The 15,111-nt window shown below is 45.0% G+C and overlaps 2 protein-coding genes across 2 annotated transcripts in view; one reads left to right on the top strand and one right to left on the bottom strand.

Moving 5' to 3' along the window:
- Positions 1-2,222: 2,222 nt before the first annotated feature.
- Positions 2,223-5,634, bottom strand: LOC147115583 (transmembrane 4 L6 family member 20-like). Its single transcript, XM_085989951.1, has 4 exons — positions 5,398-5,634; positions 4,245-4,310; positions 3,949-4,100; positions 2,223-2,974 (listed from the first exon to the last, which is right to left on the bottom strand). The coding sequence occupies exons 1-4, from the start codon at positions 5,566-5,568 to the stop codon at positions 2,638-2,640; spliced, it is 726 nt and encodes a 241-aa protein (XP_085846077.1). The 5' UTR covers positions 5,569-5,634; the 3' UTR covers positions 2,223-2,637.
- Positions 4,038-15,111, top strand: part of agfg1a (ArfGAP with FG repeats 1a) — a 100,560-nt gene continuing 89,486 nt past the window's right edge. The window contains exon 1 of the mRNA XM_085989946.1: positions 4,038-4,122. The gene's annotated coding sequence lies outside the window, so the exon portion shown is untranslated. The remainder of the gene's footprint in view (positions 4,123-15,111) is intronic.

Below are 15,111 nucleotides of genomic sequence, written 5' to 3'. Positions count from 1 at the left end.
AGGTAGAACCTAAAGATGCTTTAAAATATTTTACATTTAAAAAAAAAACACAATTTTATTCTTAATCTGAGTAGTAAACAGTTAAAATACAGCCTCCGCTGGTAGAAAGTCAGGTTAAAACATATTGTTGAAAATTAGAGGAAAAATTCAATTAATTCTGTGCACATCATGGCACGGAAGCTTTTTCACTTTTTTGTTTCATTCTGCTATTCTCTGAAGTTTTGCCTAAGTTAGGAGGAATCTTAGTGATTGTATATTAGCCATCTCCATAATTCCTCTATTTAGAATTCTGAAATGAGGTGAAACAATTGTAAGGAAAGTAAACAACTTGTAATGTGGTATAAGGGAGCCTACGAGATAAAAAGAGATGGAAAATGGAGTGTGTTTAAGAATAAAAATGGAAAGTAGGAAAAATAGCTTGCTAAGTATATGGTAGCTTTGCAGGATTTCTATGTTCCCCCTCCCTTGCCTGTGATGTATGAATATTAATGTCCCATGAACCAATCTCTGGTAATAAGCTGCAGTCTTGGTGTTGCTGCCTCCTAAAGAAGATCTTATTGCAGTACTGTTGATTTTTCCAGCAGGCAGTTTAAAGTTTAGTCTTTGTGTGTATTTTGCCAACAGGGCAATGTTTAACCACTAGCAGTAAATCTTTGATTCTGGATTAAAATTGGTGGTAGCGAAGGTCATCTTCAAGCTGTGACCACTGCAAACTTTTCACATCATAGCATGGAAACTTTTCTCATTCTTGCTAGTCAAAACTTGTGTAACTGTTGCTTTCCAACAGGTTCTAATCATGATGATTATGAGAACTTACCAGGCAAAAATAAAGAACACAAGCACTTTTTGATTATTCTCAAGAGTAGACCGGTGTTGCTTGATGTCCAACTTGCACATATCATTGGTGCTTCTTTGCAGTTGGATCCCGAACCATAAAGAAGCACTTCAAATCGGAGAAGGATATGTTCAGCTTGTGTCTTCAGCCTTCAGCCGCCAAGGCCCTCCGCTCTGAAATTCCCTCCCTAAACCTTTGCAACTCTTCCTCTCTTTCCTCCTTTAAAGCGCTCCTTAAAACCTACCTCTTTTTCCTTATGTGGTTCGGCGTCGAATTTTGTTTTATAACAGTCCTATGACACGCCTTGGGATGTTTTACCACATTAAAGGCACTATATAAATGCAAGTTGTTGTTGTATCTGCTACCACCTTATCCATTGGTATTAACGGGCACTAAAGTGGCATGAGGTTAAATTAAACTCTTATGAAGTCAAAGACACCAGTTCTTTTGGAACCTTTAGACTCAGATGTTAGAGCCTTTTGTCTTCGATTGTATGCTGCTAGTATATGTTGTCCATCTTGCCCTCAAAGCGGGCAGTGATTACACTATCCGTTACACTCCACCCTCAATGTAAGGTTCACCGTTATAACACTATTACAATCACCCTAATAATGTTAAAATAAAAACAGAAAATGCTGGAAATACTCAGCAGGTCAGGCAGCATCTGTAGAGAGAGAGGAACATTAACATTTCAGGTCGATGACCCTTCGTCAGAACTGGAAAAAGTTAGAGATGTAACAGATACTTAAGCAAGTATAGGGGCAGGGAGAGGGAGGAGGGGAGGAAAGGACAAAAGGGAAGGCCTGCGATAGGATGGAAGGCAGGAGAGATTAAAAGACAAAAGGGCTGATGGTGCAAGGCAAAAGGAGATGGGAATAGGACAAGTTAAGAAACAAAAGATGACTCTAGATGAGATGTAAATGGCAAAGGCAGAATTATCAACAGCTGCCATGTGAGAGAAAAAAAAATATTTAAAACAAATTTAAAAAAATAGGGGCTGAGGTTATGGTCTGAAATTGTTGAACTCGATGTTGAGTCCAGAAGGCTGTAAAGGGACTAATCGAAAGATGAGGTGTTGTTCCTTGAGCTTACGTTGAGTTTCATTGGAACAGTGTAAGAGGATGAGGACGGCGAGATCAGAGTGGGAGTGAAGGGGAATTAAAGTGCCAGGCGACCGGAAGCTCGGGGTCACCCTTACAGACTGACCGGAGGTGTTCCAAAAGCGGTCACCCAATTTGCGCTTGGTCTCCCCAATGTAGAGACCACATCGCAATAATAAGGTTGTTAGTATAATACTGTCTATTGTAATCCTGTGTCTGCTTATTGAAACTCTAGGTTATAATACCACAGTAGGGATTTAAGAAATTGTATTCAGTTATAAGTAACAGATGTTAAATCCGGTGCTTTATTCTGCTTTAGGAAAACAGTATGTGAAAAACCACCACAACCGATTTCTGCCAACAGAGGCTACAATATATATATTTAATAATTTTCATACAATGCAATAATAAAGCTCGTGTTAGAGATTGTTCTGGGGTCGACACTTATATATGAATGGTGTAAGCTTACATACAAACAATTAGATACGGTTGTAACAATGATCCTCATTCGACAGTTCAGTATGTAAAATGTTTCAATGGAGGGGAAGTAAATCCACCAAATCGTGATTTTTTTTGTACAATTAATTTTTCACAAACATTGTTTAGAGTACATTCAGTAAAATACGCCATAGTTTTTTTTCCCCCCACAGCAGAATTTCTTTGTGATTGTGGGCAGTGAGTGATGTTCCGACTGCAGGTCCATTACACGGGTCTACTGCGCCTCCTCTTGGATGTTCCGCAGATACAGCCGCAAACTCCAACGATTATTTGCAGCACACTGACTATCACTTCTAGTATCCCAACCAAAAAGAGTCCGGTGAAAGTGATAATGTGAATCGTCTTTTGCAACGCTGCATCCACCTCGAAGGTGGGACCAGTTGATGCGGCATTCATGCCGGAAACTGTTAATTTATTGATAGGGACGATGGAAAAATTGGTACCTGGTAGATCAGTTGGTACAGTTTGAAAGGCAGTTTGATTAATTCCACAGTTGTCTTCCAGAAACCACTTCAAATCAAACTTGAGATTTGAAAGAGACCTAGAAAAAATGATATTTATTAATACAATGTACAGTATTTGTTTTGATGTATTTTCCTCTAGTTTTTCTCACAGGGTGCAACATAGACTGGGCTGAGAATGCGGGCAGGTCTCTCTGCCAGTGTCAGTCGCTGGTGCACAGAATAGCCTAGGAGGACTTCTTCTGATTTTGCTTTCATACCTTAATGGGAAGCGCCTGGGTATATAGGTACAGGGATTAAATCAAGCTGGGCCACCCAGAACAACAGTTTACCCGTTTAAAAAAAAAATGTTGCTGTTAATTTAAGTTATAATTTTTCTCTTGGCAGTGGCACAATTCAGATTGGGAATTCAGTTTGTGAGGCATCACAGTTATGTATCCATATTCTGGAGATGCTAAACTGTGATCCTGCCTGTTCAGGAGGATATAAAAAATTCCGCGACACGATTTGAAGAGCAGGCTGTTCTCCTAGTGTCCCGGAGAACGTTCTTCTCTCAACCAAAAACCAAGTAACTAGCCCTTCATCTTGTGTTGTTGGAGACCTGCTATCAGGCTGCCAGCTAATAGGTGATACCCCAAATCAGCTCACGCACCTTCGCTATATGTTTCTCTCTTTCTCATGTTGGGGACAGTCACACAATCGGTCGTGAGGCTCTTTGCACTGCTCTAGTGCTTGAATGTCTCGTTTGTTTCTTGGCAACCAGAACTGGACTCTTTGTTACACCCCATTCTTAATTTTAACTTTTTTTAAAGAACAAATTATTCATTAGTTTAAATTATGTTAAAACCATAATAAATCACAAGTAACCATAAGAGCCAAAAGTTCAAGTAAACCAAGAGTTGTGCGGTACAGGTTGTGGAGAACACTGGACTAAGAGTTGTTTATGCAGTGTCACTGTTCTGTTGCAGTGTAGTGTACCATTGTGCTGTGCAGGTGTCCTTGTACCAATATTTGGTTGATCAGTTGTTATAATAACTAACAAAAGTTTACTTGCTTTATGTCTTCTATTGAGAAGTTGCAGTTTTCCAGACTGTGGCTTGTTGTATCGCAGATGAGTGGTCCCTGGACAAGGGAATGAAGTGAGACCAATGTACAGTACAGGGCTCCAACAACACTGATCAGACTGAGAAGTGCCAACAGCAGGAGCTGAAAGTCAGAACACAGAATGGTAAGAATAAAATGTTTATGGAATGAATGCAGGGTTTTTTTGTTATCAAGGTTAGAAAGAAAATTCAATTAAGTTATTGATTCAATATTGACTGAGTGGTTTGAGCTCATTTTTGCACCTACCCCTGTTCTGTTATTGCATTTTTGTCCCCTCCGTGCTGCCAAAGACATGGATACAGCTGGAATAACCTGCATCAAATGGGAGCCAAAACAAATAGGTGTTCAGAAATAACTATTTTGGAATTACTAATTTGTGGAACAGACTGCCATAAAAACATTCAACAGGAATAAACAGATTCTGATTGAACAGAAAGTAGACAGACATAGCCCTGGCATTGAGGCAGAAGTGGGGTAAAAATAATTTGAGTGGGTGTGGAGATGATTGAATTTTCAATTTTGTTTTTACCTCCTTATCTATTTGCTGCAATCAATTTTAGCCACATGGTAATATGGGAGAAATGTTTCAACATAATTATGCTGCAAATTAAAGTTAAAACATTTTCTAACTAAATGTTGCTTTCCAAGATATCTAAGGATACAAAGTGCTAAATTTGATTGGACTGTGGCCCCTATAGATATGTCCTGTTGCTAGAACCAGAGTCTTTACAACACTGTTGCCTCATGCCTCAAGTACCCATGCGGATGGACCCAGGTTCCCTGTCTTTAGGGCTGATTTCTAATTACCATTTTCACAAGACTACAACATTTTTATTTTTACAATATGAAGGTCTATGCCTGAAACATCAACAGGTATCCTTTCTTTACAGATGCTGCCTGACTTGCTAAGTGTTTGCGTGATTTTCTGTTTTTGTTTCAGCTTTCCAACATCTGCAGTAATTTATTGTTTTACATAGTTTTATTTTTACTTTCTCTTTTCAATAAACAATTGGAAATATACTTTACTAAAACACACACATACAGCATCCCTGTTTAGATAACACCATTTTTTTGTCCTCTGGTATCAATTATATAATTGTCACCTACTTTGGAACTGAATAAGATACTAGAATACCTGGCTTGATATTTTCACTGGAAGTCATTTTGTTCCAGAATGAAATGACTATCCAAGACTGTTCAGTCACTATCCAATAGCAGTATTCTTGCTTCTTAAATATACCATACTCCCAGTCAAGTACCTACACTGGTTCTGGTCCTTGTCCCAGTCCTCGTCTAGTATTAGAACATTTCTAATTCAATCGCTCCATGGAAGAAAACATAAATCTATTAAAACCCTGCAAGAAGATTCCATTTCTTGCTCTGCTGTGCAATGCCTTACCAAGATCCCACCTCCAAAAATACCAGGTAGCCACCATTCATAACATGATATGGAGTTCTGAAACAACTGGCCATCGTAGTAGTCCACAATTAGAGGTATCATGTTCAGGATAATAGCCAAAATGGTCAAAGCCAGGAGACAAGAGCCATTAAACAATGTGAAGCAAGGCATTCCCGATCTCTTGCAAATACAGCAGTAAAAGGCAACTGGACCTCTGAGACTAATGAATTACAACCATTTCGGGTGATTGATTTTTAAAATGTTGTAGTTAAATATTAGCTCAACGATTAAGCTCAGGGACTTTTTTTTAAGTAACATTGTAATGCAGTTGTGTTTACGGTGAACTCTACAGGTCTCATAGTTCTAACTCACTGTATTGAATTATTAACATCATTAGGTTATTTAAGCAGTGCTCACAGTTAAGTACAGACACTTAGGCCCAGAAATTGCAGTCAATGGCATAGCTATGGAGTACGCTGCCGACCTATGAAAAGAATAGGAACTTACCTGATGGGGACCCCCCTCCATGAACTTGCTCTCTGATGCTGCGTACTCGAGGGCAGCGTAATGGCCCATGGTTCCCAGGGTCGCAGCGTGTGCGGAGGCATACCTGGGATCATGTGGATCTGGTGCTCCAATCAGTACACCGAAGGGAAAGTGTCTACCTCCAATACTGATAACTTTCTTTATATTGCATTTCACCCAATGTATTTTCAGAATAATTATAAGGACTAGGAGAATAAATAGTTCCAAAATGACCCGCTGTCTCTGTCTCTCTCACACAGACCCACCAAAAAAAAATTATTTGGGAATTAATTCTTAAATCTAATTTAGGAATTAGAATTCTGATAAATCATTGAAGCTCTGTGAAATTTCATATAAAATAAAATGGACTGGTGATACAAACATAAATACAACAGGGCCCAATCTGAAAACTCTGTCCATTAATCATTGGAGGTGTTTCAGGCAGTTTTACAATTCATTACATCACATTCCGGAGCTAATAGAATGAGTAACTGTTTCTATCTAATCCCCTTACACTGATGCAAACAGGCCCTGCGCCATTTTGCATCAACCGTAAAATTTGCATATGTAATTGCTGGGTAATTAGCCCAACTCTGCATCAGCAATTGGGTTTTCCAAGGCAGTGCGGACCGCAAGTTCGAGATTTAGCGCAAGCGCGTGTGGAAATCCCAAACTTGTGGTCAATTTCAAAGGCGGTATGATGGCGTACTCTCATAGGTCGTCGTCATACGTGTCTTCACACTGTTCCCTTTGGGGAACTGTATGAAGTGGTGGAAGGATTTCTGGCTGCGATTAACGCTCCTTCCGTGACCGTAACCATCTTCGTACCAGCCATTAGGGTGGTTAGTCCTATGGCGGGAGGGTTTTACGGGCTCCCACAACCCATACGAGGGGTGGGCCACCCACACCCACGGACGCAAGTATCCCGCTGGATGTCAACCCAGAATTTAGAGCCGGAGCTCCAACTCCACTTGCCGGGACTGTCTGGAGCGGGGTTCGAAACCCTACGTCTTCTGGCCCAGCGGCGGGGATGCTACCGCTATGCCAAAGGCCCACTCCCACTCTCATAGGTATATGTTACATACAGAATAGTCATGGACAGGAATATATCAAATGTAGGATTGCACATAGGGTGGACTGTGTTACAAAAGAATGTATTTTGTATGAGAATAAAATATGCTGGTGTTTGGATCTACCAATGAGAACCTTACACTGGGACCAACTGATCTGTTATTGCGTGGCAGTGATCTCATGTGATAATTTTCACATTCCGTAGTGCAAGTATTGTTTCTAAAATCAGACGTAAGATTCTACTAGTGTCACACAGAATTTTTATAACAACAACTTTTGTATTCTTTCCAATTTCCTCTCCTTTTCTCCCACCCCCTCCTCTCCTGAAGTTGGTGGTGCATGTTATGGTAAAGTGTTGTAGGAGACTTTGTGATACCTTCCCTAAGTGGTCATTCTGCATGTGTAAGCTTAGATAGTGAGTTATAGAAAAGCTTTTGATAATCAGGAGATCACAGCCTGATCCTGCCAATGATGAATCTGATTGTGAAAAAAATCCTGAAGTTCCAGCAAATTGCAAGAACCACCCTTGCAGTCACAAGGCTGTATTTTAGTTGCCAATGTGTACCGTTGGTTTTCCAGGATAATGGATTGAGAAAGTTGAAGGACTTGCTCCTCGCAACAGATGCTGTTTCATCATTTTTTTTAGTTGTTAATTAGAAGATGGAGGAAATGCCCAACATATTGATGTTTCTGTAAATTGTTGTTGGTTTCCTTTAGCCTCCAAGGATCTTTGGAGTCTCCAAGCCAGCAGAACAGTCTGTTGCTGGTTCTCATCAACCCTGAACCTTTTGAGGCTTATTCCCAGTCAGGGTTGCTTTAGCAGGAGGTGGAAGAATGACCATAAAGAGACAAATGTGCCCTGCTCGGGAAAGTGTGATTTTTAACCTGAAGGATGTAATAACCATGAGCTTGGTCTGCTGTTAGAGTTCACTATTTTGCTGCTACTTGTTTGTGTCGTCTAATAGGGATAATTATACATACAGGCTTTTGTGTTAAGCAGAGAGTTTCACCATCAGGGCCCCCTTTTAATCAAGTAACTACAAAGTTCTATAATTAATTCAAACTTTTGTTTGATTTTATGGCAATTTTTTTTAATGGTACAAAGATCACAAAGATGAGGGAAGCCATTTGGCTCATGTAGCTCATCCTTTTAAAGAAACCTTCAGCACCCCCTTTTAATCAAGTAACTACAAAATGCTATAATTAATTCAAACTTTTGTTTGATTTTATGGCAATTTTTTTAATGGTACAATGATCACTAAGGCGATTACAAAGGTATGAAGACAGAGTTGGCCAAAGTGGACTGGGAAAAAAGGTTAAAGGGTAAGATGGCAGTGGCAGACATTTAAGGAGGTATTTCATAACTCTCAGCAAAGGTATACAGGAAACTTTCGATTAACCGGCCCCTAAATAACCGGAACGCTCTATCCACTGGCAAAATTCAGGAGTCGGTTCAGGTAACTTTTTTTACTTTTAGTTTTTTTTAATTGATTTGTTGCTGTGCAAGGGTGTAGCTGCAGCTGTTGCTGAGCTACAGAGACGCTTGCAACTTGTGCCGATTGTTTTGAAGCTGGAAGCAACAGGGTTTGTTGCTTTATACAGAGCTCTGAATCTTTTACTATAGCGTTCGGTTATCCGGAATTGTTGATGAACCGGCAACACGTCGGTCCCGTCCGTGCCGGATACCAGAAAGTTCCCTGTATTCCAATGAGAAGGAAAGACTCTATGAGAAGGATGAACCATCCGTGGCTAACTAAGGAAGTTAAGGATGGTATCAAATTGAAAGAAAAGACATACAATGTTGCGAAGATTAGTGGTAGGCCAGAGGATTGGGAAATTTTTAGAAACCAGCAAAGGATGACTAAAAAAATATAAAAGAGGGAGAAGATAGATTATGAGAGTAAACTAGCAAGAAATATAAAAAAAGACAGTAAGAGCTTCTACAGGTATATAAAACGGAAGTAAACATTGATTCCTTAGAGGATGAGACTGGGGAATTAATAATGGGAAACAGGGAAATGGCAGAGACTTTGAACAAATATTTTGTATCTGTCTTCAAGGTAGAAGACACTAAAAGCATCCCAATAATAATAGATAATCAAGGGGCAAAAGGGAGGGGGTCACTTAAAACTATCACTATCACTAGAGAAAAAGTACTTGGCAAACTAATGGGACTAAAGGCTGACAGGTCCCCTAGACCTGATGGCCTGCATCCTAGGGTCTTAAAAGAAGTGGCTGCAGAGATAGTGGATGCGTTGGTTGTAATCTACCAAAATTCCCTGGATTCTGGAAAGGTCCCAGTGGATTGGAAAACGTCAAATATAACACCCCTATTCAAGAAAGGAGGGAAACAGAAAGCAGGAAACTATAGGTCAGTTAGCCTAACATCTGTCATTGGGAAAATGCTGAAATCCATTATTAAGGAAGTAGTGGCAGTACATTTAGAAAATCATAATACAATCAAGCAGAGTCAACATGGTTTTATGAAAGGGAAATCGTGTTTGACAAATTTACTAGAGTTCTTTGATAATGTAATGAGCAGGGTAGATAAAGGGGAACCAGTAGATGTAGTGCATTTGGATTTCCAGAAGGCATTCGATAAGGTGCCACATAAAAGGTTACTGCACAAGATAAGAGCTCACAGTGTTGGGGGTAATATATTAGCATGGATAGAGGATTGGCTAACTCACAGGAAACAGAGAGTCGGGATAAATGGGTCATTTTCCAGTTGGCAAACTGTAACTAGTGGGGTGCCACAGGGATCAGTGCTGGGCCCTCAACTATTTACAATCTACATTAATGACTTGGATGAAGGGACCAAGTGTAGTGTTGCCAAATTTGCTGTCGATACAAAAATAGGTGGGAAAGCAAGTTGTGAGAAGGACACCAAGGCTCCGATTTTCCTGGAGTCGTCGGGCGGGGTTTCAGGCGGGCGGGGGCTGAAAATCACAGAAATAGGGGGTCGCGACCCCCCCCCGCCTGATTCCCCGCCCCGCCCGACTTTCGCCCCCGTGTTTCAGCGCGACCCGAATCAGTCCCGCTCGCAGCAGGCGGGAATGGTCGGCGGGAGCCTAATGATCACTAATTGGCATGTTTAATCCTATTTTCAGGGGCCCTTGGAATTTTCAGCCTTTCCCCATGTAAACCACGCCTGGTGGGAACACCGCTGATGAAACCTGGCGTGAACAATATCGGCTTGCTTGCTTTCAGCTGCAGGTCAATCAGGCATGAAGAGATTTAATCAGCCAGCATTTGTAGGCTGCAGGACCTTGTTGCTCAAGACTTCGGGGAACTTGTTGAAGGCTTAGGCACAGCTGTGGAAGGTTGGAGCCTCACACACTTCTCCAGTGTGAGCTCCTGGGAAGCCCCTCTCAGCACCCTAACTCAGTGCCTCCTCAACGGAGGCATCTGCCAGAAGCATGGGAGGCCTTTTGTTCCTTCCCTTCTTGGCATTAGAGGATCTCCAACAGCAGAGGAGGCTGCAGCAAATCCAGCAACAACAGCAGATCCAGCAACAGCAGCAGCAAGAGCGACAGGCTGCGGCTCAGCCACCTGAGGCAGCACAGGCCAGAAGGGGCCAGCGCATGGAAGGCCGTCGGGCGCAGGAGATACCCCCCAAACAGGGTCTACAGACACAGGGTGAGCTACCTCAACATGACTGAGCAGCAGTGCCAAAGGCGGCTCCGACTTTCGTGAGAGATAGTGACTGACATCTGCGCAATGCTACAGCAAGACCTGGAGCCCAGAGCACCAGGTCGACACTCCTTACCAGTGGCCATCAAAGTCACCACTGCACTCAACTTTTATGCCTCAGGCTCCTTCCAGGGATCAGAAGCAGACATCAGCGGCATCTCCCAGGCGGCCGCACACACTTGCATCAAACAGGTCACCGATGGCCTCTTTGCCCTTGCACACAATCACATCCATTTCACCCGGAATCGCACAAGTGTGAGGGCGTGAGCGCGTGGATTAGCTCAGCTGGCAGACTTTCCAAGGGTGCAGGGCGTCATTGACTGCACACGTGGCCCTTAGGGCACCCCATCGCAATCCAGGAGTTTTTGTCAACCGCAAGGGCTTCCCACTCCCTTAACGTTCAGCTGTTGTGTGACCACAAGAAGAAGATTTTGCACGTTTGTGCCAAGTACCCTGGCAGCTGCCATGACTCCCTCATACTGCGCCAGTCTACTGTGCCTCCGCTATTCAGTCCACCAAATGAACTTCAGGGATGGCTACTTGGAGACAAGGGATATCCCCTGCAGACTTGGCTAATGACGCCGGTGAGGAGACCAGCCAACGAAGCTGAGGAGCGCTACAACTCCAGCCAGATGCATTATCGAGCAAGCCATCGGATTGCTAAAGATGCGCTTCAGATGCCTCGATAGATCAGGTGGAGCCCTACAGTACTCATCAGCCAGGGTCTCCAAAATCGTTGTGGTATGCGGTGTGCTTCACAACATGGCACAACGTAGTGGCTTGCCGATTCCGCAGGACCAAGAGGCTCTTCACAGAGCCACCTCGGATGAGGATGATGCTGAGGAGGAGGAGGAGGAGGACAGAAACGAGCATCCTGCAGAGGCCCATCAACCAGCAGCACCAGTGCGCGAGAACATTGCTGGGCGCAATGCAAGGAACGCACTCATCCTGGGCAGATTTGCGTAGCCTGGTACCTCAAACACTGTAGCCTCGCTGCTTCTTAACTGACCATGGACAGTAGCCCATCCCTGCGCATTTCTACCTATTGGACCAGCTTGCTGACATCTGCAAGTAATCCTAAGGCCTCAATGTGAAAGCCCCATTTGCCAAACGACAGACGCCACAACTCCAGCAGTTGCCACCAGATTTTTTATGTACAACAAAGTGATGGCATTAAAACTATATACAAGACTTCTCACCCAAGTGACTACCCTTGTGATTAGTGGTGCTTTATTTTTCTCTTACGCATGCTCCTACATAGTGGTACCCCTGTGGCTTCAGCAGCTTTGGAGGCCCCTTGCTCATTTTGCTGCTGCTCCTGTCTCGACACCTTTGGCGGGTGTCCTCTGGGGTGGCGAGCCTGTGAGGGCTCGCCAGCAGTCTGCTGCTCCTGCGGCTATGCAGGGGTTGAGACTCCTATCTCACGTGGGTGTGGACTCCGGCGGGGCTCTGACCAAGGGCTCTGAAGTGGCATGGAAGTGAGAGCACGTGGAGAAGAGCCCCCACTTCCTTGAGGTGTGCCAACAACCTCCCTCTCATGGGTCAGCTCCCCCTCAGTGCCTGCAAGTGGCTGGAGAGCACCTTGCTGCACATCAGGGGGGCCATGGGGACCCGTCTCTGCACTGGAAGTTATGCTCAGAGGGACTTCCATGAAGGTCTGGTTTCGGTGCTCAATAGATGCCCATCAGTCCTCAAGAGATGTCATTCTATTCTGAGCATTCACCATGTTTTCGATAACCTGGCGACTAAGCTCCTCCATGACCGCAGCCCTGCTCTCCTCGGCCGCAGCCCTCCTCTCCTCGGCCGCAGCCCTCCTCTCCGTGGTGATGCTTTCATGCGCCAATGACTCCAATAAGGCTGTGCTCATGCTCGCCATGGACTCCTCCTTTCGCTCCACACTCGCAGCGACCCTGGAGACAAAACCTGCCAGAGACTCCTGCATCTGTGCATGGAGATCCTTCACCTCCTCTCTTGCAGATGGACCCAGAGGCATAGGGTCGACATGCAGCTGAGCCGAGCTGGCAGAGGCCTGCGTCCTCCGACGAGGACTCTCCACTGCTGTCCCTGTCTCCACAATCTGCTGATGCTCACTTGTGAGCTGTGAAACACCAGATGACAACACTACTCTATGTCCCGAAGGCCCCCCTGAGGTGTGAGTGTCTGCGCTGGTGCTGGGTGCACTTACTTCTGCTGACGCTGCGCCCTCAGAGGCTGGAGCTTCCTGAGGAGTCTGGCTGCAAAGCCTCTTCCTCCTCAGCAGTGGGGACGGGGGCCTGTGGGGGAGTAAAGGAAAGAGTTAGAGATGTGATGCCAAGGCTACTTGCACATTGGATTTGGCATATGCTCATAATTCCAAATGATGCAGTTTCAGATTCATATCAGCGACTCACACTATGTCAATGAGACAGATGGGAAACTATTCTGTCACCAGCTTGCGGGCTTGCTCCTGTCTCTCCTGCCCCAGCTTCCGCAGCCACGTCACCCCCAGCAATCTCCATCACTGCTTCCTCCCAGGGGCTCAGGTGGGCGATTGAGGGTGGTCCTCCTCCAGTCCTCGCACGCTCTCTCCTATTGTGAGCTCTCTTTTCCTGCAATGAGGGAGACGAGTGGAGTTTGAGCGAGAGTGCAGGAGTGAGTGTAGAGATTGCATAGCATAGATACTTAGAAGGAGACAAAGATGGTGTGAGGCTGCAAGACCAAGGGCCCTCCCTGTGTGTTGTCAGTTGTGTTCCAAGCATCAGGATGAGAGGCTGTGAGGGCTGCATGGTGGAATAGTAATGTGAGCATGGAGAGAGAGGGAATGGGTAAGGGTGCATGGATGTGACTGTGAAGTGGGATGTGGAGGAAGAGATTGCTGAAGCTGAGTGCTGTTGGGGAAAGGCAATGGGGATCAGGTTGAGGGTGACGGAAACTTCATACTTACTTTTCCCGTACGGTGAAGGTCATGGAAGCGCTTCCTGCACTGTATCCAGGTCCGTCGGGTGACTCCCTGAGAGTTGACCTCTGCAACCACCTCCATCCAGGCAGCCCTGGTCTCTTTGGGAGGCCTCTTCCTCCCTGAGCTAGGGAAGAGGACCTCCCTGTGGGCCCTTACCCCATCCACCAATGTCTGGAGTGACGTTTCGTCAAACTTGGCGGCAGCTCGGCCTCTGCCACTGGCAGCAACTGGTGCAGGCTCCTCTGCCATTCTGCAAGTCTGGTTGGGAAACCTGCAGAGGTTGAAAAGCTTGCTGGACACTTTAAAAGCACCACAAATGATGACATCATACTGTGGGGCTTTCTGACTGGAAATGGACAATTAGCAAGGGTGCCCACACGCTGGAAATTAATTGGCCACTTGAGGGAAAATTGCGTGCAGCTGGCTGACCCATTTAGATTCAGGTCGGAACCCGACAATTCCCCGCACCTTCGGGAAAATCGGGGCCCAAGAGTCTAAAATGGGTTAAGTGAGCGGGCAAAAATTTGGCAGATGGAGTATAATGTGGGAAAATGTGAGGTTATCCACTTTGGTCAGAAGAATAAAAAAGCAAAATATTATTTAAATAGAGAGAGACTATGGAATGCTGCAGTACAGAGGGATCTGGGTGTCCCTCTTTTAATGGACCAAGTAAATTAAACAAATAAACTGTAAATAAACCTCTAAAACTTTAAATAAACCTTAGCAAATCAAATTAAAATTTGGTTGTCCAATCCAATTATGCACTCCAGTCCCCGCGGCGCCCACCGGTCACGGAAGTGCTCGAGCGCGCCGGCGGACACCACGTGCTCCATCTCCAGGGCCACCCGGGCGCGAACATGGCCGCGGAAGAGAGGGAGGCAATCTGGCTGGACGACCCCCTCGACCGCCCGCTGCCTGGACCAATTGATGGCTTTTTTAGCCAGGCCCAGGAGTAGACCCACGAGGAGGTCCTCCAACCTGCCCGCTCCCCTCCGCACCGGGTGACCGTAGATCAAGAGCGTGGGACTGAAGTGCAACCAAAAATCGAGGAGCAGCCCCTTCAAATAATGGAAGAGGGGCTGCAACCTCTCACATTCTACATATGTGTGAAAAACGGACTCCTCCAGGCCGCAGAACAATCAGGCGGTCTGGGAGTCCGTGAACCTACTTAAAAATATATTGCACGGGACTGCTCCGTGCAACACCCTCCAGGCCAAGTCCCCAATAGAACAAGGGAGGACTCCCACATAGAGAGCCCTCCACTGGGGACCTCCGCCTCCGCCGGAAGGGGATCTGGGTGTCCTCGTGCATGAAACACAAAGGTTAGTTTGCAGGTGCAGCAAGTAATTAGGAAGGCAAATGGAATGTTGGCCTTTATTGCAAGGGGGATGGATTATAAAAGTAGGGAAGTCTTGCTACAACTGTACAGGGCATTGGTGAGACCACACCTGGAGTGCTGTGTACAGTTTTGGTCTCCTTATTTAAGG

The sequence above is a fragment of the Somniosus microcephalus genome, chromosome 6, assembly GCF_052327205.1.
Source record: "Somniosus microcephalus isolate GS21.2 chromosome 6, FLI_Smic_1.0, whole genome shotgun sequence".
NCBI lineage: Eukaryota > Metazoa > Chordata > Chondrichthyes > Squaliformes > Somniosidae > Somniosus > Somniosus microcephalus.
This window is presented reverse-complemented; position numbering and strand designations above follow the sequence as displayed.

Bases quoted from the DNA above. Each gene is read 5' to 3' on its own strand.
- LOC147115583 (XM_085989951.1), bottom strand. From the start codon at position 5,568: ATGCCTTGCTTCACATTGTTTAATGGCTCTTGTCTCCTGGCTTTGACC. The intron at 4,311-5,397 runs GTAAGGCATTGC...CATTTGATGCAG, and splicing joins TTTTTGGAGGTGGGATCTTG to GTTATTCCAGCTGTATCCAT. The intron at 4,101-4,244 runs GTAGGTGCAAAA...TCTGACTTTCAG, and splicing joins AATGCAATAACAGAACAGGG to CTCCTGCTGTTGGCACTTCT.